The sequence below is a fragment of the Schistocerca gregaria genome, chromosome 1 (assembly GCF_023897955.1).
Source record: "Schistocerca gregaria isolate iqSchGreg1 chromosome 1, iqSchGreg1.2, whole genome shotgun sequence".
Taxonomy (NCBI): Eukaryota; Metazoa; Arthropoda; class Insecta; order Orthoptera; family Acrididae; genus Schistocerca; species Schistocerca gregaria.
Genome location: NC_064920.1, coordinates 109,435,307 through 109,462,270, shown reverse-complemented (window position 1 = coordinate 109,462,270; position 26,964 = coordinate 109,435,307). Strand labels below are relative to the sequence as shown.

Here is a 26,964-nt window from a genome sequence, read left to right as displayed (position 1 = left end):
GGAAGAGACCAGGTTCTCAAAGACCCAAAAAAGCGAAACAGGTGAAGAGCATGATCATAGTTTTCTTTGATACCATTGGGATTGTGCACAAAGAATTTATTCCACCCAACCAAACACTGAACTCCACATACTACTGTGATGCTTTGTGATGGCTCTGTGAAAATGTGTGGCGATGATGGCCCAAACTTTGGCATCAAGTGAACTGTTTGCTGCGTCATGACACAGTGCCCTGTCACACGTCCTTGCTCACCAGGACCTTTCTGGCAAAAACAAGGCGGCTGTACCCCACCCACAGTACTTGCCAGTTTTGGCACCTTGCAACTTTTTGTATTCCCAGAACTGAAACTAAAGTTGAAAGGCTGTTGGTTCGACACACTGGAGAGGATTCAAGAATCATCGCTGGTGGTTATAAACAACCTCAAAGAATAGGACTTCCAGAAAATGTTTGACCAGTGGCACAAGCACTGGGACCAGTGTGTATGTGTGGATGGGAACTACTTTGAGGGTGATGGTGACCCTTAGTCCAAAAGTAAGGTTTTCAACAGATGGCAGCACCAGTCCCAAAAATTGTGGATAGCACCTCGTAGTTACACCAAGTCATGTTTCTTCTACATGACTGACATTCCAACCCCTCTGCTGGGATCTTCTCTTGAAACCAGTGAATGTCTACGGACTGTGAATGCTAAACAAGAAACAGGACATGGCATTACAAACCAGGAGATTTTTGGTTTCTACAAAGTTATTCATTGTGGAGTCCACAGTGTTCGCACACACATCAAAGTAAGTTATTCCACAAAGGCTATTTTTTTCTGTACTAACAAGACCACACAGCAATTGGGTTTTTGTAACTTTTTTATCTTTGGTACGTGAAGTTCAGAATTTCAATATTATACACTAAAAGCATATGATGCAATCCTCAAATAATCTCAAGAAAACTGACTTTGAAGTTCTCCAGTCTACTGTAATGCCCTAAAATGAGGTTGCATTTTAATAGGCAGAATGCTCACCTGTCCTGTATGGGTCTTCTGTTCCTGGATGATTCAAAACTTTAAACAGAGGTGCGTGTACTACTAGTATTTCCATGAAGTTTGAAATACATAAAGATGGAAACATAGCAGTTAAGACTGGTAATCGCTTGTTGGTTTAGTTTGTCATTATATTTCATGTTTCCCTCTTCCCCATCCATCAGTTTGAATAATTACATCATTAAATCATAAAATAAATGAAATACATGACAATTAACAAAAGTTATTCTTTTTAGGAATGCATGTCTTATTATTATTATTATTATTATTATTATTATATTAAAAACAAAGATTCCAAGACTTACCAAGTGGGATAGCCTGAGACAGACAGGCACAATGAACAACACACACACACACACACACACACACACACACACACACACACACACACACACACACACACGTACTAGCTTTCGTAACCGATGGTTGCTTCTTCAGGAAAGAGGGAAGGAAAGGGAAAGACAAAAGGATGGGATGTGGGTTTTAAGGGAGAGGGTAAGGAGTCATTACACACACACACACACACACACACACACACACACACACACACACACACAGACAGACATAAGCAGACATATTTAAAGGCAAAGAGTAAGGGCAGAGATGTCAGTAGAGGCGGAAGTACAGAGGCAAAGAAGTTGTTGAAAGACAGGTGAGGTATGAGCGGCGGCAACTTGAAATTAGCGGAGGTTGAAGCCTGGCGGATATCAAGAAGAGAGGATATACTGAAGGGCGAGTTCCCATCTCCGGAGTTCGGATAGGTTGGTGTTGGTTGGAAGTATCCAGATAACTCGGACGGCGTAACACTGTGCCAAGATGTGCTGGCCGTACACCAAGCCATGTTTAGCCACAGGGTGATCCTCATTACCAACAAACACTGTCTGCCTGTGTCCATTCATGCCAATAGACAGTTTGTTGCTGGTCCTTCCCACATAGAAAGCGTCACAGTGTAGGCAGGTCAATTGGTAAATCACCTGGGTGCTTTCACACGTGGCTCTCCCTTTGATCATGTACACCTTCTGGGTTACAGGACTGGAGTAGGTGGTGGTGGGAGGGTGCATAGGACAGGTTTTACACCGGGGGCGGTGGCAAGGGTAGGAGCCAGAGGGTAGGGAAGGTGGTTTGGGGATTTCATAGGGATGAACCAAGAGGTTACGAAGGTTAGGTGGATGGCGGAAAGACACTTTTGGCGGAGTGGGGAGGATTTCATGAAGGGTGGATCTCATTTCGGGGCAGGATTTTAGGAAGTCGTATCCCTGCTGGAGAGCCACATTCAGAGTCTGATCCAGTCCCGGGGAGTATCCTTATTTTAAATGTGCTGACAAGGGGACAAGTCAGCCGAATCTTCCAGTGGAAAACAGTGTTTCATACATGGCATTAGTGACAGTATGTGTGTCATATGATAGGAATCTCCTACCAAAGCACCTAATTTGTATGCCTGGTGAGTGTGATATGCCTCCTTGCCGGATTTTTTTATAGTGAGATGGTGCAGTGGTTAGCACACAGGACTCGTATTTGGGAGAACAATAGTTCAAGCCCATGTCCAACAATCATGATTTAGGATTTCTGTGATTTCCCTAAATTGCTTCAGGCAAATATTTGAAACGTTCCTTTGAAAGAGCATGGTAGACTTCCTTCCCCATTTTTCCATCCAATGGTATCAGTGACCTCACTGTTTGGTCCCCTCCCCTGAATCGACCAACTTTGCCAAATTTAGATGTTTCTATAATGTGAATGTGATCAAACCCAAGGGAATGATGAAAACATAATAGTTTTGTCACATAAGGTGCAACAAATGAATGAAAGTATAACACCATATGCTTTTAACAGGTTTAAGCTGCATTCTGTTTTGGAATTTTTGACTCTTGAGTTCCTTTGTTGTAACATAGTTCACACCTGCTTGTTTCCATTTCTACGACATTTATGTGGTATCTCACCTGCTCTCACTACTCATAATGTTCACTTGTCATGGTAACATTCTTACATGTGTCATATTTTGTAACAAAAGTGTAACTGCCAAGACTACAGAAAGAGAACAAACATTTCACTGATCACATGGACAGTTCATAATGTTGTGGAAAAATATAAAAATAAATGACACAAGGGAATTTTGACCATGGCTCGTCCACTTTACTCACACATGATCACTTGATGATGATGATGATGATGATGATGATGATGATGATGATGATGATTATTCCTGCTAGCATTTCTTAAGCTGGGACCATTCACTTTTTTTTTTTTTTTTTTTTCCCCCCACAGTTCATGAACACCTTCCTGTCGCCTTCCTGGTCAGTTTCTGCTGGGCTATCTTGCCACTAAATCTGAGGGAATGTAATGGGGTGTTTCCCTTGTAAAGATACATCGAAAATTTAGGTAAATTTTCAGGTTGCAATGAACTTCTTTGGCTGATTGATATTAGTTTTTTACTTCACATACCACAAATAAAAAGAAAATACAAAAATCTGATTGCTGTGGTCTCCATGTAAGTTTTATTTCATACTTTATGGTCAAAATTGACCAATAGCACAAGATAACAGAAGTGCACACACTTCAGATCAAGGACTACCTTAAACTCCTGCTTATATACTACAGAAACAATCCATACAATTGCCAAACTCACTAGATTAAAACAAAAATGTAAAATAAGAACAAATCAATAAACAAAAGGCCATCTGTTCAAAAGTGTCTTTACATATCATTGATATTTAAGTCTTCTGTTGAGCAATACTTGATACTGTGTTGCTCCACCACATTCACTGTCATGTTTTTTATCCTGTTTGGCATACTGACCATAAGGTGGTAAAAACATTGCTGTTAGTCTGTCTCCACAACAGCAACTGTCAGAGTTCAGCTATTGTGTGAGGAAGGATCCTAAAATAGTGCACTGCTAGTTTGGACTTGGCCTCCCAAGTGAGCTTGTTCAGATTCATATCGTCAGACTACAGACCACACAATTAGGTGAGTCCTGCCTTGTGCAGAGATGTAGGCAAGAGAGACATGGTGTGCTTGTGCGGTATTCTCTTAATAAATGAACTTGCAACTGATATCTCTAGTATTGGCCAATATGTTTGAAGATAGTTGAGAAACTGTACAGCTCTCTAATTACTCTGGATAGCATCAAACATATTGTACATGACATTGCCCCAAAACATTTCTGTACACGTCTGCTGAAAGGATAGGACTGCATGTTCAGATGTTTTTGGTATGTCTGCTGCCACGTTCATTTATGATCATCAGGAAAAGGCAACACCTGCATTTGCCAGTGAAGAGGATCCTACACTATTGATACAGTTTCCATTCCAGATGCTGTTGGTCATTTTCTCTGCACTCTATGGTGCTGGTGTGTTTGTTGTTCAGTTCTTATGTGGGGAAAGCTGCATACTACCTGGGTTGACAAAACCATCAGAGCTCTCCAAAAAATAGGCTGCACAGCTCTGTAGCATTTTCATCAGGATGCCTATGAGTTATATTTTGTAGGCAGTGTACTGTTGACAACATGTACCCATAAAATGTGAAAGTTCAATCTTGTCTATGTATCAATAGTGTTTGTGTTGGAGTGTGCTGCTGTGGTGCGCTCAATTCAATGATTAACTTACTGTGCTGAAACATTTCGACGATGACAGTTAGTATTTTGCTATTTGGCCAGATCAGTAATAGACAATTTCACGCACATAATAAAATGCAATTGATAATTTAAAAGAAAGACTTGTTATTAGTGCCATATTATAATTGAAGTATTCATCATAGAATGGGTGGGTAACTAACCAGTCATACAGTGTACATGCTTGATCCATTGTGTTTGCAACTCTTTCTAGGCTACTGAGAGCATTTCTACAATGGAGAAAAGTTGTATTGTCTGTGTATAGCACAGTATTAGACTTCATAAATTATGACTCCTAATTATTAGGAACAAAAATGGCCCATTACCAATCCTTGTGGAACATTGCTAAAACTGTTACCTACACTGTAAAAGTATTCCATTTTCTCCAGTCAAAAAGCTTTGATTACAAAAGGTGACATGAAAAATCTAACATGGTCAGAGCATAAAATGATCCTTTGAGGCATGAACAATGTGTCTGAAAATGGTACCCAAGTTGCACTGTCAATTCACAACTGAAGACAACTCACTGGAGCTGCACAGAGAAAGAATGTTTCCCTTTAAGCTCCAGTGCACAGGTGTTTGTGCGTTGTGATTTCCTGTGCTCATGAGCATATTGAGAAAGAAATGTCAGGTCAACAAAATGCAAACTTTGTCGTGACAGTAGTACATAACATTTTTAGAGTTATATAGTGACAAGACAAGAACATAAATGTGGAAATGTCTGTGAAATTGCAATTCCATGGTCAAGGATTGGGTACAGAAAATTGGACATAAGTATCCTGAGTGTGTCCAACTACCTTGTAAAGTTGAGAGTAATATTAAGGTAGTAAATTTATTTGCTCCTGTAGAACTTAAATTTATATCAGCAACTATACTGTACTTAAACACTGTGTGATATAGAAAATGGCTTCAGTAAAAAAAAAATTTACTGCTGCTGGAAAATCATTAGTGAGACTAAATAAGGCTTCCTATATAAAAATTTCTTTATGAAAGCTAAACCAAATTTACAGAAAATTATCTATATCCAATCTTAAGTCTCAAAGTTTGGAATATGAAAAGGAATGACTTTAATGATGAATCTGAAAAGTATTGCTCCTTCAGTAACTGCTCTGCCAAGGGTTCAATGGTAATCAAATAATTTACAGAAGTTGAGGATATACTAACAATTAACTTCTAAATTAACGACTAGACTGGTTATGAAAACTTAAATGGAATCTCATATCTGGAAAGAAATTGTACTAAATTGTTAACAAAGAATACAGAGTTTTTATCATAAGCATAGAAAAGGAAGAAACTGTGACAAATGACTGTAGGACAAGAAAGGTAATCAGTCAGTTGTGCAATACATCATAGAGACTGATGCTCCAATAAAGGAAGTTGTTAAAAACAAACAAATTAACTTAAAATATCTCAGCAAATGATGCATTAAGAGTTACTGGTGGCAAAAATGAAAATGAGAAGCCATTGAAAGAGCACCACAGAAATGTGACAGATGCATGGGAAAGCATAATGAAACTCGTACACATTGGTGTAATTTCATTCACTAAATCTTAAAACATAAATGGGGACACTGAATTCTGAAATCAAACATCTCAAAAGAAATGAATATACAGGTTATGGTTTACATCAAAATGACTAAGAAAAGATACACATTTATGATGGGTTTACTTCTGTCAAAAGCCTTTATTGCCCTAGACCATAACATTTTGCTTGAAAAGTTAGGAGTAAGAGGTGTAGCACATAGCTGGTTGTGTTCATACCTAAAACAACTACAAGCATAAGGTATCACTTTAGTATGAATTCAACATTATGAACAAAACAAAGAACTCCTTCTTTTCTAGTGAATTACCAATAAAATATGGTGTATAGCAGGGCTTTATCTTAGGCACACTGCTCTTGATTTATGTGGACGACTTCTTTGAATATGAGTCCCAAAAAACTATCCTATTTATTGATGACACCAGCATATTGCTTACTGGATCCACCCCAGAAACCTTAGTCAACAGCAGAAATTTCTATGAAAAGACCGAGTTGCCCACAAAAACACTATGTAAATACTGAAAAAATGTCAACTTTCATTTATTTCCTCTGTCTAACCAAATGTCTATTCAAGCACAATTTAAAAAAAAATTATCCCCTAGAAAATGCAAGTGTCAAATTTATGGGTTTGTAGGCTCAGCAAGACTCAGGACACAAACATAAATAACTCGTCTGAGAAACTCTTATCCACGTGCTATGGTTTATGAATATTAGTCTAAGACAAGCAAAACAATACTGCAGGTGTACCACACACAGTTTAACTCACTGCTTCGATATGGGACTATTTTTCTGGGGACACTCAAGACACAGCATAAAGGCTTTTAGAATGCAAAAAAGAGCTCTAAGAATAATTTCTGGCCTTAAAAAGCTGGAGTCCTGTAACTCTCATTTTACTGAGCTTGCTATTCTGAATGTTCAAAGAATGTTCATTAATGATATCTTGTTCACTAGAGACTACCTCTTGAAAACAAGCAAACTACTACAAAGCAAGGATGTACACAACTATTGTAAGAGAGGAAAGTATGTATTCACCAAAAATATCACAGAACTACAGTATATCAGTGCATACCTCACATTCATATAATGCTACGTGATATACTAGACGAAATAGGAATTGCTATGTATCCATAATTTAAAACTGAACTTGAGGCATTTCTAATAAAGCAGTATTTCTGTTCTATAAATCAATTTCTGAATATGTAACAAGTTACTTAAAAATTAAATTGTAAGAATATGTACCTTATTTTAATTTCTTACTATTGGTAAGACTATGTATTACTTCAACTTTGTCCTGTCCAATATCAATTGCAAAATTTGTGCTGTATGATATTACTGGACCAATACAAAAAATTATATCATTCATATGATGAAAACAAAAAATCAAAGTACAATACCAGTAACAAAGCACACAAATGGACAAACAGATAATAACGGAACAAGAACGTATACCTTTATTGATGAGTACGTGAGCAGAAATAAAAGGCAATATTACCAGTGCTATGAATTTAAACTGAAGGCATGTGATGCTGATGCTGCAAATAACAAAATACTGCAAAAAATTTGTCACCATAATGTACAAACACCATGTAATGATATCAATGAAATTACTGCTACTAACAGATCTGCTAAAGGATATCTCATTAATAAGCATTTCTGAGAACTGGTTTAACCCTAAATTAATCCAACATACAGAAATAACCAAATTCATTTTTTCTTCTTGCCATCTCAGAAAGCAGTGTGCCACACAGGGTAGTTGCATGGATCTTAGGTGCCTTGTTACAGATCATACCTCTCCACAAACCAGGAAAGAAAGAAAGAAACACACATGTCCCTGTACATCACCTCAATTAGCTGTGTGGGAAAGACCCTGGAGTAAATTGTTAACCATCATGTGGTCTGGTTGTTGGAGATGAGGTAACTCTTTAGCCACTCTGTGTGGCTCCTGGTGATTTTGGTCCACTATTGACAACCTGACCATACTATAGGTGACTATTCAGCAAGTTTTCCTAGGTAAACATCATTCCCTTCGTTATTCTTGGATATCAGTGAGGCATATAATACTACTTGGAGACAAAGTATTCTTGGGGCTTCCATGGCCACCTCCTCATCTCCATACAGTCTTCCCTGTATGCTTTTTTTAGTTCCTGAATTGGTGCTGTGCTGTCAGATCATTTTGAGGAGGAGAATGATGATCCACAGGGCAGTGATGTGTTACCCTCTTCACCCATAGCCATTAACTGTATCTCATACAGTTAAGGTGTCCTGTACAGTGCTCCTTACTTGTGGATGATTTTTGTTTTCTGTTCCTCCTCCAGTGTTCCAACTGTGATCTGTCAGTTCAACCTGCAGTGCAAAGGTAAGAGTTTTTCCCCAATTTACCTGACTTGCTTATGAGGGATATGACTCCAAACTGTCGTGCTTCATACACGAGAAAGCCAGAACCCAGAAGACACTAAATACCATAAAGTGTCTTAGCCACTGGCCTTGGGGAGTGGGCTGTGTACACCTGCTCATTTTATTGAATTGACTGGTAATAATCTGCACTTAGCAAATATGGTATGTGCCTGTTGTATACCGCCTTTTGCCCATGAAGGCAGGATGAGGTCTTGCTTACTCATCTTTGCATAGATAAGTCTCTGATGCATGGCTTTTTGTTCCACCAAGAGATCCTTAAATTATGGTGCTTATGGCACATAGATCACTGTGCACTGCATTTTACTAGACTTTAATTTTCAGACCAGAGGGCAGTAGCAAATTTGCTAGCAGATTGGCTCTCTTTTAAGTGGGACTGAAACAAATTTGATTACTATTTTAAGATTTTGTGACACGCACAATTAAGGCTTTTGTGGCCACTTACGAACCAATAGGCATTTTGTGACATTTCCAACTTACTTCCAAAAATATTAAGGATAAGTTTCTAATGTGCTAACCAAGTGACTGGCTCACCCATATTTTTTGTAAGTAGTCAGCCAGTGGGATTTTCTTTTAGCTCTTCTGTCGTTTTACTTCTGTTTTAATCCCAGGAATAGAATCTTTCACCCTTCTCCATTCTATTATGGCCTGTGAGAGAGAATGTTTGTGCGGATCAATGCAATTGATGTGGGAGTGAATGAGTGTCATTTTATAGGTTTCCTCCTCATTGAGACAATTTTAGGCAATGGAAACTCAATGTAGGAATGTCAACAATGTACGAAAAAATAGATTGCTACTTAACGTAAAGAAGAAAAGTTGTAGCCAGGCACGATTAAACATGTGTGCGCACGCGCACGCGCACATGACTGCCAACTCAAGTATTTTTGGCCAGAATGTGCCATCTGGAGGGAAGGGGTAGAGATGAACACTGTCTGGTGGAGTGTGCAGATACTAGACTCACAGTTGCAGTGTCAGAAGGTTTGTGAGGCAGGGAGGTGGGAAAAATAACAAATGAGAGGAACAGGTCTGTCTGCAATTTGATGTGACTTCTTTATTGTAAGTAGCAATCTATCTTTCCCTACATTGGTATCAATTTTATTCATTTTCTCCATGGTGAATAAGATGAAAAGCTATTATGATACCTCATAGACATTACATAATCTTAAATTAATGTGTTATGAATTTTGTACAGAAAACCAATACTAAAATCAACCTACTGTCCTCCATTTATGCAAAATGTAGTGTACTGGATATTAGTAGACAAGAGAACCTTGCACAGTAGGCATGGTGAATATCTTTACCATTGAAAATCATTTGTTGGGAGGTACACAATATTACAATATTATAAATAAAATACATGAATGCAAGTGTCTTATTTTTCAAGTCAATCTCTCTGTCCATATGTATTTACCCCCCCCCCCCCCCCCTTTGAGGGAACACCAAAACAGAATTTAAACTAAAGGTCATTGATTCTCATAAATGTCAGCTGGCAATTTTCCACGATAATGTTAAGGACTTTGTGTAATAAGCTACATGAAATCAGTGTGCACGACTGAAAGTAGAGCACATCCATGTACTGTTTTTCACTGAGCATTTTACTTGTTCTGGAACTGAAAGAATTTTAATATGTAAATAATTCAGTGTTGTTAAATGTAGTGATACACAGGACACCTTCAGGGAATCTTGGCCTCTTTGAAACAGCTAGAATTACTGTTGCTACCCCTGTTGAAATGTAAGAGATGTATGAGAGAACCTACCTGGAATATTTGATGTAAACTTGCAAGCTCATCCTGAGTAACACCAGACTCAAGCACCCTAACTGACATCTTCATAGATAAAAGTGAAAGTACTGAATGTTCTATATGATCATGGTCAGAGACTATATGAATATTTGCCAGAATTAAACTGAACCCACCTGGAATGTAGTTCTACCAATACGTGAAGTGATTAATACCTTTAAATGTGGCCTGAAAGATGTAAATTAGTGACAGATTTACTGAGGAGGAGAGATGTCAGTTCCAAGTACAGTCTGTTTTACAATACAATTTTACAACTGTTTGAAGGTTTTCCTACTCAAGTATACAGCAACTAACCTAAAGAAGTCACAAAAAGCCTTGGACCACAAAGGGCATAAGGATGATATGGTAAATTATTAAACAAAGTAAACAGGGTAAATTTAACTAAAAAATCAACCAGTCTTGTAATAAAATCAAAATAACTTGGAATATATGGAGTGACAGATGCCAACTGTAACAGTAAAATCAGACATTGTCATAGATATTGATGATCAATATATAAACAATGAAGAGATAACATAAAGAATCTTCAATGATCCATTAAGTGCTGCTGAGTAAATAGCCTGCAATGGTTTCTTAGAAAGTACAAGGAAACTCAATTTTCTTAATCTTGTGAGAGGTAAATGTATTCACCGTAATTGGAAATAAAGCATAGAAAACTATTGCTTTTTAAAAAGCAAAAGATTGTTAGGTGTAGATAATATTTCCAATGAATTTCTAGAAACCCACTCAGATGAATTGCACAAAATTGTGGTGAACATGTTTAATGCTTCTGAGTCAAGGCATCTTCCGGTACAGAATGGAAATAAATAGAACATGTTCCTGGCTGGGCACGTAACTAGTACCATTCCATTAAAAAAGTGAGTGTTCAAGAAAATCCGTCTTTAAATTCAAAACCAGTGCCATATCTTAAAAGATCTGAAAATAACGGGAAACACATACAGCTTGCATAGACTGAGTACCTGTTACATAAAGAATTCTACGAGCAGTACAAATGTTTGCAAAAATCAGGAGATTAAAAACAGAATGAATTAGCCAACAGATAAGAAATTCAGATAACAGCTGTTCCGCTGGTCAGTTGCAAATGAAATCAGGAACACTAAATAAAATAAAATCTTTGTCACAGGACATGTTATATACATTAATTTGCTTGAAATGTTGGTGACTCATCAATGAATAATTCTAAGCATAGCTAAATATACCCAAAACAAGATACATTAAAATAATGCATATGGATGCTCCCAGAAGCATGTTACAACATAAAGATAATTACATTTAAGCTATCTTCCTTTTTCTTAACATTTCCACAGTGGTTTGAAATCATTATTTTAAAGTATTTTTCATGTTTGTTTATGTAGTTTATAAATATGGTCATACTTCAAAAACTACATACTTTCATAAAAGTAGTATATATGTTTAAGCCTAGATATTAAGATACATAATTCACATGATACATAGTTTATAAGTATGGACATACATGAAACTAACATATACCTCCATTAAAAGGGAACGTGAGCATAAACACAGAATGTAATATCTCCTCCTCAGCTCCCTTGTTTATAAAATCATCCACACTGTAGCAGCATTTGCTTTTTAAATATTTTTCAGTGTTTGCACAGGTGGATTCTAGCTTGCAATCCTTCAACTTTGAACAAATTTTACTGCTAAGCTTCAAAGCCATGTAATATGGTGTATTTTCAAATAACGTTAGTCTGTGGCAAGGTAACATGTAATCTTCTTTGTGCCTTGTTTCATAAGTATATGTAAATGAATTTCCCTCAAAGATGTGGGTTTTTAACTCTGAGAAGTGTTACATATATGAAACCAGGAAGGAATTGTCAGAAACTCAAGGCTTGTAAATAAAGATTTGCATGATTTTCTATTGTTTGTTCCAGTCAGAGCTCTGATAATTTTTTCTGTAGCTTGAACAGCTGAGTCACTTCATTCAGAACCCTCATTGTGTAAACAAAACTACATAACTGCTTCAGTAAGCAATCCACATGATCAGTCCAATTCAAGTTTTTGTTTATGGTCACTCCCAGAAATCTGACTGATTCTGCAGTTATCAATTCTCTGCCTTCATAACTTACCTGTTACATATTCAACAGTGTCCTGAAGTGTACAATTTGTGTTTTTGTTAAGTTTAGTTCCATAGCATCATTATTTATCCAATTTTCTAGTTCTTGAAGGGTCTGTTTTGTTTTCTGTGCCAATTCCTCAGTGTTTTCACAGAAGACTACTGCTGGTGAGTCATCTGCGTACAGAGTTGTATCTGAAGTAACTTTACATGGCATGTCATTTATATAATATACTAATAGGCTTAGTATGGACCCTGGGGTACACCTGCTTGCATTTCCTTCCAACTAGAGAAAGCTTTTTCGCCCTTACGTTGTATAACTACCCTCTGTTTCCTATTTTTGAAATAAGACTTTAAATTACTTAAAGTTTTTTCATGGAAGCCATAAGAAGCTAATTTGAGGAGCAGCTGCTTATGGTTTACCATATCAAATGCCTTACTGAGATCACAGAAGATACCAGATACAGATTTTAGTGATTAGTTAATTAATAGCATGCACAGTGATTCAGCCCTTCATAAATCCATACTGATTCATAAGAATAATGTTATGTAATATGTTATATTTTTCTAGTTGGTTACATACTGCTCACTCAAATGTGTTAGAAATAATTGGTAGTATTAATACTGGGTGAAAATTTCCTATCTGCTCTTGTTTGCCCTTTTCTGGATAGGTCGAACTTCCACATACTTCAGCGTCAAATATTTTTTTGTATTTGTTTACATAGTTGACAAACTCTATATCATGGTTGTTCTTTGCTTACATGTGCAGTTTCCTCTTCCTAATACTAGAGATCCTGATGCCTTCAGTTATCCATGAGTTCTTTTTACAGTTTTTTGTCACATGCTGTTATGAAGCAGCAGCATTCATTGAAAACACTTATGAATTCTGATACAAAAGCATTGTATTTTGTGTTTACTGAGTACCACTTGCTGAAAGACCAGAATGTTTCATTTAGTCTTGAGACAAATGTATTCACATTGTGCTGGCTGAGGTTCCCGACTCATTTCACTGTTAGTTTCTTCTAAATTTGGCAATGAGATAAAAGGGCTGAATGATCAGATATACCTTATTCTAAGATGAACTTCTCTGTAGCACTATAGCTGCAACAACTAGAAATAATAATGTGGATTTGTTATTTCCAACCCCTTCTAATTAGCAATATTTCTAATAATTAATTGTTGAAAATTACCTGCATAAAACCAGATAACAGCATACATTAAATTCCACTACTGATAGATACTAAGGTCACTAATAAAATGGAAATTCACACCCATGGTGAAGGGCTCTAAAGAAGTGCACATGGTTAATAGATTAACTTTAACAGCAGAAAGCCCTATGTTAAAAGAGCTGTTTTCATTGTTTGATTCTAAATGAAGTTAAGATGTTGACAGGGGATGCTTTTGACTCAAGCAGTGGTTCATTCAGGAATGCCCATATAATAAAACAACAATAGTGTAAGAAACAATCCTGTACTAGAAATAAGTATAGTAATTGCAGCATATTATATTTGTAATTAAAAATTTTACACAATGTTAACAATGCTGTGCATGTAAACTTTTGTTAAGAGCAGATTATAAATTCAGAGAAACTGTAAAAGTATTTCAAAATGCTAAGAAAAGTAATAACAGCAAAAATGGAGCACAGTGGTAAATACATGTGAGGGTTCTTCCAAAAGTAATGCCTATTTCTTCGTGATGACTTTGATTGTCCAAACCAGATGTCAGTGGTTTACTGCTAATGCTTGAACCTTCCTCTTTCATTTGCTGGTAGTTACCTTGTTCTGTGGTAGGTGATGCCAGCAGAGGAATTCTCCAAAATAATTTGATATGGACACATGTATAAAAGAGCAATGTGTGAATTCCTCACTGTTGAAGAAAGTGTACTAACTGAAATTGATCAATTCTTGCTAAAAGTGTATGGACACTACACAATAGACATGAGTAATATGAGGCAATTAAAATTTTTACATTATTTTCAATATGTCACTTTTGACACTAATCTACTGTTCATGATTAAATTTTACAGTACAATCCCATTTAGTATGATGAATAAATTAAACCAGAGGTGTGCAACTAACATGAATGGAGTCACACTTCAACTAAGCTTTTGTGGCAGCTCATGAAGGTAATGCACTTCTGTTCTGGTTTTACTGCACTTAATACTTTAATTCATACCTCTCTTCACCTCTTCAAAAATGTGCATTACTTCCTTTGGCATCAGTCACTGCATCCAACCTTTAGGCATGCTTCTGATTAATGCTGAAATGTCCTCTTAGGTCATCTCCCTTTCGTGCAGGAGGATCATCTGTAAGACTTCTCAATAGCACTGACAGGCCCTTCTCCCCAGCTGTCCCCATGCATGTTGAGTAGAATTCAAATCAGTCTTCAACCAGACCAAGCCGTAACATGAATCTCCGTTTCACCCAAGAATTCTTGTGAGAATTGTACATTTAAGCAGGCATGACACGCATAAGTGCAAAACCATTACCTGTTAATGGAGTGAAAGGCACATTATGATTCAAAAGGATTTTGTCCATATACCAGTGTAGTGTAAGGCCCCCATGCTCCATTAACACCAAATCCATTTTGCAGTATGCTGTAAGGCTCCCATACTCCACAAAGATCAAATCCATCTTTGTCATGATTCCTGCACACACGGTCAAAGAACCACTGTGGAAAGGTGTCCTAGATGAGAATGTCCAAGGGAATATTTTCTTGAGGACTTCTCCAGACCCACTCTACCATCAAGTGATCGCATGTTTTTTGCATTTAAGATGCTTTTCTCCCAGTCTGCTTCAAATGATTTTTCTAACACTGACCCCGTTAACTTTCTGAAGCCTGTTTGGTGCGACAGATGAAGAGAACTTGGAAGTAATAAGAAGTTGTAATCTCTTGATAATGTTAGTCTTGTTGGGCTGGATACTGGTTTGTTTCCCTGGGTAGCCATAAGTTTTGCACTACCTTCTAAGAGTTCTGAAATTGTGAAAGTTGTAGCAGCAAACTCTGCTGCAACATAATGCATCTTCCACCAAAACAGCAGCTTTTGCAGCATTGTCAGATCTTAATCCCATGTTTGGTGCAAAAATCTGATAACACTAATCATAGAAAGATCATACACACACGATTCAAAGGAGGACAACACAAAGAGCAACAAGTGCATCAAGAACAGGAAACAATTACCTTACCTCCAGTGACATTTTTCCAGGTTGTATGGGAAAGAAAAATTATGGGCACTGCAATAAAAAAAAGTTTGTTTGCTCACAAATAAAAGGTAAAGTGCTACATTGATTAAATAGATAAGTACAAATCATGTGTTAGATATTGCTTTGTGTGATGGTCAGTATATAAGAAAACTGTGGGGGATTATGTAAACAACTACAGATCTACCACATTTTCCTCTAGCATTTCAACAATATTAGAAGTTGTGTATGAGAAATTTATGGAATTCTTTGAGTAGAAACAAAGTATTTTGTTGTTGTTGCGGTCTTCAGTCTTGACTGGTTTGATGCAGCTCTCCATGCTACTCTATCCTGTGCAAGCTTCATCATCTCCCAGAACCCACTGCAACCCACATCCTTCTGAATCTGCTTAGTGTAGTCATCTCTTGGTCTCCCTCTACGCTGCCCTCCAGTACTAATTGGTGATCCCTTGATGCCTCAGAACATGTCCTACCAACCGATCCCTTCTTCTGGTCAAGTTGTGCCACAAACTCCTCTTCTCCCCAATTCTATTCAATACCTCCTCATTAGTTATGTGATATACCCATCTAATCTTCAGCATTCTTCTGTAGCACCACATTTCGAAAGTTTCTATTCTCTTCTTGTCCAAACTATTTATCGTCCATGTTTCACTTCCATACATGGCTACACTCCATACAAATACTTCCAGAAATGACTTCCTGACACTTATATCTATACTCGATGTTAACAAATTTCTCTTCTTCAGAAACGCTTCCCTTGCCATTGCCAGTCTACATTTTATATCCTCTCTACTTCGACCATCATCAGTTATTTTGCTCCCTAAATAGCAAAACTCCTTTACTACTTTAAGTGTCTCATTTCCTAATCTAATTCCCTCAGCATCACCATACTTAATTCGACTACATTGCATTATCCTCGTTTTGCATTTGTTGATGTTCATCTTATTTCCTCCTTTCAAGACACTATCCATTCCATTCAACTGCTCTTCCAAGTCCTTTGCTGTCTGACAGAATTACGATGTCATCGGCGAACCTCAAAGTTTTTATTTCTTCTCCATGGATTTTAATACCTACTCCAAATTTTTCTTTTGTTTCCTTGATTGCTTGCTCAATATACAGATTGAATAACATCGGGGAGAGGCTACAACCCTGTCTTACTCCCTTCCTAACCACTGCTTCCCTTTCATGCCCCTCGACTCTAATAACTGCCATCTGGTTTCTGTACAGATTGTAAATAGCCATTCGCTCCCTATATTTTACCCCTGCCACCTTCAGAATTTGAAGGAGAGTATTCCAGTCAACATTGTCAAAAGCTTTCTCTAAGTCTACAAATGCTAGAAACGTAGGTTTGCCCTTCCTCAATCTAGCTTCTAAGATAAGTCGTAGGGTCCGTATTGCCTCACGTGTTGCAACATTTCTACGGAATCTAAACTGATCTTCCCCGAGGTCGGCTTCTACTAGTTTTTCCATTCGTCTGTAAAGAATTCGCGTTAGTATTTTGCAGCTGTGACTTACTAATTTTCACATTTGTCAACACTTGCTTTCTTTGGGATTGGAATTATTATACTCTTCTTGAAGTCTGAGGGTATTTCGCCTGTCTCTTACATCTTGCTCACTGGATGGTAGAGTTTTGTCAGGACTGGCTCTCCCAAGGCGTCAGTAGCTCTAATGGAATGTTGTCTACTCCCGAGGCCTTGTTTCGACTTAGGGCTTTCAGTGCTCTGTTAAACTCTTCACGCAGTATTGTATCTCACATTTCATCTTCATCTACATTCTCTTCCATTACTATAATATTGTCCTGAAGAACATAGCCCTTATATAGACCCTCTATATACTCCTTCCACCTTTTGGCTTTCCCTTCTTCACTTAGAACTGGGTTTCCATCTGAGCTCTTGATGTTCATGCAAGTGGTTCTCTTATCTCCAAAGGTCTCTTTAATTTTCCTGTAGGCAGTATCTATCTTACCCCTAGTGATATAAGCCTCTACATCCTTACATTTGTCCTCTAGCCATCCCTGCTTAGCCATTTTGCACTTCCTGTCGATCTCATTTTTGAGACGTCTGTATTCCTTTTTGCCTGCTTCATTTACTACATTTTTATATTTTCTCCTTTCATCAATTAAATTCAATATTTCTTCTGTTACCCAAGGATTTCTACTACCCCTCGTCTTTTTACCTACTTGATCCTCTGCTGCCTTCACTACTTCATCCCTCAAAGCTACACATTCTTCTCCTACTGTATTTCTTTCCCCCATTCCTGTCAATTGCTCCCTTATGCTCTCCCTGAAACTCTGTACAACCTCTGGTTCTTTTAGTTTATCCTTGACCCATCTCCTTAAATTCCCACTGTTTCGCAGTTTATTCAGTTTTAATCTACAGGTCATAACCAATAGATTGTGGTCAGTCCACATCTGCCCCTGGAAATGTCTTACAGTTTAAAACCTGGTTCCTAAATCTCTGTCTTACCATTATATATTCTATCTGATACCTTTAAGTATCTCCAGGCTTCTTCCATGTATACAGCCTTCTTTTATGATTCTTGATCCAAGTGTTACCTATGATTAAGTTGTGCTCTGTGCAAAATTCTACCAGGCGGCTTCTTCTTTCATTTCTTTGCCCCAGTCCATAATCACCTACTACGTTTCCTTCTCTCCCTTTTCCTACTACCGAATTCCAGTCACCCATGACTATTAAATTTTCGTCCCCCTTCACAATCTGAATAATTTATTTTATTTCATCATACATTTCTTCAATTTCTTCGTCATCTGCAGAGCTAGTTGGCATATAAACTTGTACTACTGTAGTGGATGTGGGCTTCGTATCTATCTTGGCCACAATAATGCGTTCACTATGCTGTTTGTAGTAGCTTACCCGCATTCCTATTTTCCTATTCATTATTAAACCTACTCCTGCATTACCCCTATTTGATTTTGTGTTTACAACCCTGTAGTCACCTGACCAGAAGTCTTGTTCCTCCTGCCACCGAACTTCACTAATTCCCACTGTATCTAACTTTAACCTATCCATTTCCCTTTTTAAATGTTCTAACCTATCTGCCCGATTAAGGGATCTGACATTCCACACTCAGATCCGTAGAACGCCAGTTTTCTTTCTCCTGATAATGACATCCTCTTGAATAGTCCCTGCCCGGAGATCTGAATGTAGGACTATTATACCTCCGGAATATTTTACCCAAGAGGACGCCATTATCATTTAATCATACAGTAAAGCTGCATGCCCTTGGGATAAATTACGGCCATAGTTTCCCCTTGCTTTCAGCCGTTCGCAGTACCAGCACAGCAAGGCCATTTTGGTTATTGTTACAAGGCCAGATCAGTCAATCATCCAGACTGTTGCCCCTGCAACTACTGAAAAGGCTGCTGCCCCTCTTCAGGAACCACACTTTGTCTGGCCTCTCAACAGATACCCCTCCGTCGTGGTTGCACCTACGATACGGCTATCTGTATCGCTGAGGCACGCAAGCCTCCCCACCAACGGCAAGGTCCATGGTTCATGGGGGGAGGAGGTATTTTGTAATGAACAAAATAAATTCAGAAGTAGTCCATAAGTGCCATTTGAGTGCATTAGTTGTGTACCAATCCTGATGACACAAAACCAGAAATAGAAATATTCATTGACCAATTGAAAGCTTTTGACGTAGAGTATCATCAGATTCCACCGTCATAAGTTGAAGAGTATATTTCATTTCTAGTATAACAGCTGAGTCAGCACCTCACTGAGTTATTGTAAATGAGCAGAATCTAAATACGTCCTTAAAGAATTGTTATTGTTCCACATCTGTTCCTTTGGTACATTTGCAATCTAAACTTAAACATGGAGGCTTCAAAAAATCATGTTTGTACATGACCCCACAATTTCCTTAAAGGAGAAGTAAGAAATAATTACAATCAGTACAACTATCACAAAACAACTTAGCAATGTAACAAAAAATGATTGGCTTTTAATGAATAGTAAAAACCTGTTGCACTACATTATCACAATGTTCCAAACAATATGTACATTCCATTTAGTGCTCTAAATGATGGAATTGCTTGGTGACAGTAGAAAAACCATATTAATAGGATGTTAAATGGAATGCACATACAGTGTGTCTTAATGCAAGACTGCAAATTTGTTCACTAAAATCTTTACTGTGTAATGAGAAAACTGTAAAGAGTGCATATTGTGTTGCTTTCATTCTCACCATAAATATGGGGTCACATTTCTGGGAAGCTTTGAAGAAGCTATCAAAAGCCAAACTGCAGAAAAGAGCCAATAGAAACATGTTTGAATGCAAACCTGTTTGTGTAAAGCACAGTTTAAGGTCACTGGTATTTTTCTTTTTGCATGGACACTTCAGAAACTTTTATTCTTTAAAATGTAACATGTAAGGACAGCATATCATATGTTCACAAAAACTGATACTCACAATCACTTTAACCAGACAAAACAAAACTTAATGACCAAAGTCGACACATACCAAAATGGTACTTAACACATGAGCTAAAATTCACAAGAGACTTCCAAAAATTAAAGTAATTTTTGCTGGGGTGCTTATGGCATTGGAAAAGTAAATTTCTGAGGCACTTTTGTAATCGTGGTAAATTAAATAAAAGTCTCTTTCAGAGTTTTAAAAATTTCCTTTTTGAGAAAACTGTTCCTTATTTCTTAAACATAAGTTTCCTTTTTGTCCAGCCCGATGAAAGATCTTTTGCTCACTATACATCTGATATTTCTGTTTCGCTTTACTGGCAGAAATGCTTTATTACCAACAGATGAAAATGACAGAAAAGTCATATAGTGGCATTTCCTGGCACTAGTACTAAAATCTAACGCAATTCCATACTATTAATGCGTGATTACAAAAAATTAGATGATATAAATACAATGTCAGTTTGTTTGAATGTATATTAGGGAATGCATTACTCAGATGAAAATTAATTGTACTTAAATGTTGTTTATTACTTTCAGTTATTTGAATACCACATTGCAAAACTGGTTTTAGAGGATAAAATAGAAAATGAATATCCTGAATCATGGAAGCAAAATATCTCTTATATATCACACTTCGCATTTTTGCTACCAAAAAGGGCTTTACAATCTTACAGCATGGATAGTCTTCCCATTCAAATACTGTCAAGACTTGCCACAACTAAGCTATCAAGAAAACAGGTAAGTTTTTAGTCTCTTATATTCTGCATTCTAGCTTTAGTTGTTTTGCAGTAATACTAGTCATAACTTTTCATTATTTCAGTAATATTCAGTGGATGCTCAGGTGCTTTCTGGGTTATGGAAAGAAGTAAAAAGTAAATTTTAACGGAATAGAATGAAATAACTAGAGCATTCCACAGTCGTGACGTGTGACATTTTCACTTATTTAAGACTTTATTTTTCTGATATAAAAATTGAATGTAACAACCAGTTAGCATGCAGCTAAAAATTACCTAGAGACAACTGTTGTTTACAATAATTAATGTTAAGAATGTTTGTGATGCATGAAATACTGAAGGAAATTACTGTGTTGGATGTGGTCACTTGAATTGAAGAAGTTTTTTCTTGATTGCACTTAAAAACTCCTGTGCATAACAACTTTATATTGTATTAGAATTTTTTTAATTACTACATATTAGCTACTTACCCAACATATGTCATGGGTGGGACACTTGCGGTGGGAAACTGTTGTCATGTGGAACACTGTGACTACTACTTTGTTTTGTCAAAGAAAATACACACAAGTAATTCGTTAACGTTACAGTATTGTGACACAAAATAACCAAAATTTTCAACTGTCAAATTTATAGTCCGCTGCTGCGGCCAGGAACTATATTCACAATTTCATCATGGTAATAAAGTATGTCATCTCCTTCTTTTGGCCATATGAAGAAAATGGGGACCTTGGACTCATGCATGACATTAACTTCTACAGTGTCACAGTAATTTATTTATCTGTGATGAACCCAGTGGTAATTCACAACAAGCTGGTTGATAGGGAAGTTAAGCAAATGCACCTTAAGCTCCAAAACTAACGTAATCTGAAGAGAGCATTTGTTTTACACTGTACAGTCTGTTCTTTTGATTTCATATTGTGAAAGTATGAAATTTCAGGGATTGATAGAACATCCATCTAAGGACTTTTCATCAATTTTTTTTTTAATCAATCGTCATTACACCTAAAAGATTTTTTAGTGTCAGTGAGCCTAAATCAGAGACAAACATAAAATGTTTTGTTGAAGACAGTGCCAGTTCTCAAACAGTTCTACAAAAAAGTGTAAATAAAGACAGAAAAGTGAGGGTTTGACAATCTCACTAAGAACACTGTACAAGTGGTTTCTCAAACCACTTGAGCATAAATGGCTTAGGTGCCACCAAACGTAATGAAGTGAACAAAATTTATGAATTACTGATTTTAATTTCAGAATGGAAAAATATTTGTCATGAGCATTGGCTTACAAAAGATAGTATAACAATTTTCAATAAGCTAAAAAATTTATGTATAGCCTCAAGTTTTTGTAGCACTAACAGTACTCATGGAGGCTTACGCGTACTTAATTTAATAGAGTATAAAGTGAAAGATGATTTGTTATCTAAATAAAGGTATATTTGAAAGCTGTGCATCTGAATCAGAAAGACAAAATATTATTACTGTATCAGTGTGCAGAATCCCAGATGTAGAGGTAACGAACTTTTTACTGATAATGTTTCACTTACAGAAATCTAGCAGTAAGAAGAAGGAAAGGGTTTTAATAGCTGCTGATTTAAATATACATATATAATTGCAACCAGTAACTCAGTTTATGAACTTATCTGTAAAATTTTGTTTAAACACAAATTTCATGGAAGTCAAAACATAAAAAATGAAAATACAGGAGCCTGTATTGATAATATCTTACCTAATTATAAATTCAATGATGCAAGGAAGCTATGAGTTTACTTGAGACTTTCAGACCACTCTCTTTATTGAAATAACTTATGCAGATGGACCAAGTACTAGAAACTTATAGCAAGACATTTTATTGTTAAAATTTTTTTAAATTGTTCCTCTAAATTAGTAGTAGTGGAGTGGCAAGTTAAAAGATTTCACAATCCCAGCTTATTTTTAAGATATTTTAGAAAATGTTTTAATGTACTTAATTACATATTTATTCTTAGAGCATGGCACACAAGTGTTAACTTAAGTTGGATCACTGATGGAATAGAAATCTCCATTGAGGAAAGAGACAGTTGGGGGAATAACTGAAATAACAGACCCTATTTTCATTATGTCAAAAGGCATAAAACCATATTTAAAAAAGACGCTGAAAACAGCAAAAGAAATGGCTAATAATAATTACATCTCGGCTTATGAAAAATGTGGTCTCTTGTAAAATCAGAAGTGGGAATTAGAACTGATAGCAAAGATATCTCCAGAATTAATGTGGAGAGTAAAATTGTAACATATCCTCTTCAGAATCATTCAATTTTTTGTTGTAAATGTATCAAAAACAGATGTTGATGCTTATACAAAAAATCTACATTTGTCATACGATAGGAGAATCATTTAAAGTTGAAAATTTCAATCACAGTTGTAGAGAAAACTATATTACAATTAAAAACAAATTCTGCAGGGCATAGGCTTAGCTAGCAAAGTAGTTACAGCAGCTACCAGGATAATATCTCTCTCCTACCCCCCTGCTCAATTAATATATAATTTGGAAGAGGTCACTTTCCAGACACCCTAAAGTATACAGAGGTAAGAACTCAATTAAAAAAGGCTCAAGATAAGATATGGGGAACTACCACCCCATCTCTCTTTTAATACTTTTAAAAATACTTGAAAAAGTGATGGGAATACAAAATAAAAGTTTATAGAAAAACAAACATACTTTCAGATAATCACTGACTATCACAAAGGTAAAATCACAGCAGGGGCCATTAATGAGTTTGTGAAAAAATCAGTTCCACATTAGACAAGTCAAGAAAAGTTGCAGTATTATTCTGTGACCTCTCAAAAGTATTTGATTGTGTAAACAATCACTTGCTCTTGTATAAAATAAAAAGATACAGAATTGTAGGTTGTGCTTTATAGTGGTTTGCCAGATTTCTCAAACAGAAAACAATGGGTAGTTATGTCATCAGGCAAGTGAAATACCTTCTCTGAATTATTTCGCAAAGTGATCCGCAAGGTTTATTACTGGGTCCAGTTTTATTTCTATGTTATGCAAATGACTTGCCCTTAACATAAATTCACACTTTTATTTACCGATGAAACTTTAGCCCTTGTCAAAAGCAATGACTTCGAACAAATTCCCTCAACTGTTAAAATTCTTTCACACAGCTGAGGAAACTGCTTCCAGATAAATGGATTGAAATTAAAAATTGGAAAAACGTATTCACTACTATTTAAAACTAAAAACTCTAAGGTAAATGAAACTGACATAAATCGTAGAAACCAAAAAGTGAAAGAAGCAGGTTGTGTTAAGTTTTTAGTACTGTGTCTGGAACAACCTTTATCCCAGTCTTCACATATAAAGTTGTTAAAAAATAAACAACCTGGCCTTTGAATATTTGAGCATGGAGACAAAGTAGTTTACAACAGCTATTTTGAGTAAGGTATGTGTTTTTTGTGTGTGTGTGTGTGTGTGTGTGTGTGTGTGTGTGTGTGTGTGTGTGTGTGTGTGTGTGTGTGTGTGTGTGTAACATTAGAACACAAACATTTAAAGAATCTTGTTAGAAATACATGTAATACAAAACCAAAAGAAACCATTGCCTATTGTTAAGAAATTAAAAAACAATTTAAGTCCCCTGTTTGTATATTTATGAACTGATTATTTCTGTGAACAGTAACCCTGAGCTAATCATAGACATAATTTTAAACATCAATACAGCACTAGTAAGAAGGAGAATTTCATGCTTCCCTCTCACAGATAAAAGCTATGTGTACAAACCCAAGGTATATGGGCATGAATATTTCAAATTTTCTGAGAGGAGAAAATCCACAAATGGAGACAGGACAACTGAAACCAAAGCTACGAAAGTTGTTAGTACAGAAAGTTGCTTTTCTTCAGAAGATTTCTAAATGAAGTGAAAATCAGAGCAGGAAAGCAATAAGCTTAGAAGTTTTATGTCAAAGGACTGAAATAATAATTATTTTTTTATGTTAATGCTGTTATTGGAATGTAATTGCAGTGTTGACACTTCCCCAGTACATTAAATCTGATTTAACTTCGTGTGTTATGGGACAGTAAAAATTCAGATTGTCGTGAATGTAGATCATCCTCATATTAGTTACAATTGTTGCATCAAGATCTGAAAGTCTTTTAAACTCTGAACAACTGTAATATTTTCTCCTCAAATTTTTATTTTCTCATGGAAAAATCATTTCAGATTTCCCCTACACATACTACTACTACTACTACTACTACTACTACTACTACTACTACTGAAGGAGAGCATTGAAGATGCTTTCAATTGTTAGTGCTCAAACTGCAGTGAGGAGACAAAACCAATCTATTCATTCAACCACTGTACTGCTAATGAGAATTCATTAAATCCAAAGAAATTATGAATCTTCCAGCTGCACCTCACTATTAGTATGGCACATAAATGGTTAGTTATGTTTAAGTAAATACTTTCATCATTTGTGAAGGGGTGGACAAAATTGCATGCCCTGTAAAATCACCCAATCGCCTACATAATGGAATGTTAAGAACTACAATGCACAAGAACTGTTGGAAGCTACCCCCCTCCTTGCATACCTTATTCATGGTGGGAGAGCACCATCATTCCGGTGCTCAAACCCAGTAGAAACCCACTCGATATGGATAGCCCATCAGTCTCAACGACGTTACTTGTTAGCTGCTGGAACATATGGTATGTTGGCAGTTGGGTTAGGTCCTGGAGTCACGTGGCTTGCTGGCTCCATGTCAGAGCGGCTTCCGCTAGGGTCGCTCTACCACTCATAATCTTGTGTTCATAGAGTCTGCCATCCGAATAGCCTTTCCAGACTGCAACATCTGATTGCTGCCTTTTTTGACATACTTAAAGCATAAGACGCGACTTGGCGACATCATGTCCTTACCCATTGTATGAGTGGCGTCTCCGGTGATCACTCCCAATTTTTATCCAAAACTTCCTGTCACTCCGTACTTTCTGTGTCGTAAGTTGGTGACTCCCATAGTTCCATCCATATCCAGGAGAATGGAGTCATGCAGGGCTCTGTATTGAGTGTCTCTATTTTTAGTGGCCATTAACGGTCTAGCAGCAGCTGTCGGACTCTGTCTCACCTTCTCTATATGCAGATAACTTCTGCTCCAGTACTGTTGTTGCTGAGTGGCACCACCTGGGAGCCATCCACAAGGCACAGTTTTGGGCTCTAGCGCATGTCTTCCAGTTGCCGAAAAGTTGTGTATCATGTATTTCTGTCGACGACTTACCATTCATCCAGACCCCACACTTTACCTTAATGACAATCCACGTACTGTAGTGGAGACGTATCAATTCCCAGGACTGGTTTTTGACACTCAATTGACTTAGCTTCATTATCTTTGTCAGCTTAAGAAGTAGTGCGGCAGCACCTCAAAGCCCTTTATTGCCTGAGCAACACCAAAAGGGATGCAGGTGACTCTATGCTGCTGCATCTCTACAGAGCCTGTTTCCAATTCCAAATTGACTATGGGAGTGTGGTTTATGGTTTGGCAGCGCCCTCAGCATTACATTTACTCAACCCTGTGCACCACTGTGGAATTCAACTAGTGACAGGAGCTTTTAGGATGAGTCCGATGACCAGCGTACTGGTGGAGTACACATGTGGCCGCCCATCTTCTGCATCGGCAGCGCAGATCGTGGCTAACGGTTGCAGTTCTTGTGCAGTCCCTTCTCTCCGAACGGGACTCCTTCCCTTTACCACCTTACTTGAGGTCTGCTCACGTATGCCTCCATGCTGTACGCCTCAGCCGCAGCTTCATCTGTACCTTTTGCAAAGCCCTAAGGACTCCATTAACCCCACTCCTCTCCACTGTCACTTCCTCTAGATTCTTGACATGCTCTGGGGCTCTGAAGTGGTTTACACCAATGGCTCAGTGGCTGATGGTCATGGAGGCTTTGCATATTTTCATGGAGGACATATTGAGCAGCACTCCTTGCCAGTTAGCTGCAGTGTTTTCACTGCAGATCTGGCGGCCAAATCTAGTGCTCTTTAATACACCTGCTCATGCCCTGGTGAGTCATTTCTGCTGTATTCTGACTCACTGAGCAGCCTACAAGCTATCAACCAGTGCTACCCTCACTACTCTCTGGTAGCATCCATTCAGGAGTCCATCCATGTCCTGGAACAGT

General features: G+C 37.3%; 1 protein-coding gene across 5 annotated transcripts in view; it reads left to right on the top strand.

Annotated features, from left to right (window-relative positions):
• LOC126334603 (uncharacterized) overlaps positions 1–26,964 on the top strand; it is a 150,643-nt gene that overhangs the window by 51,265 nt on the left and 72,414 nt on the right. For all 5 annotated transcript variants that reach the window (XM_049997004.1, XM_049997029.1, XM_049997019.1 and 2 more), the window contains exon 9: positions 20,623–20,823. In XM_049997004.1, coding sequence (XP_049852961.1) covers positions 20,623–20,823 — 201 coding nt within the window. The remainder of the gene's footprint in view (positions 1–20,622; positions 20,824–26,964) is intronic.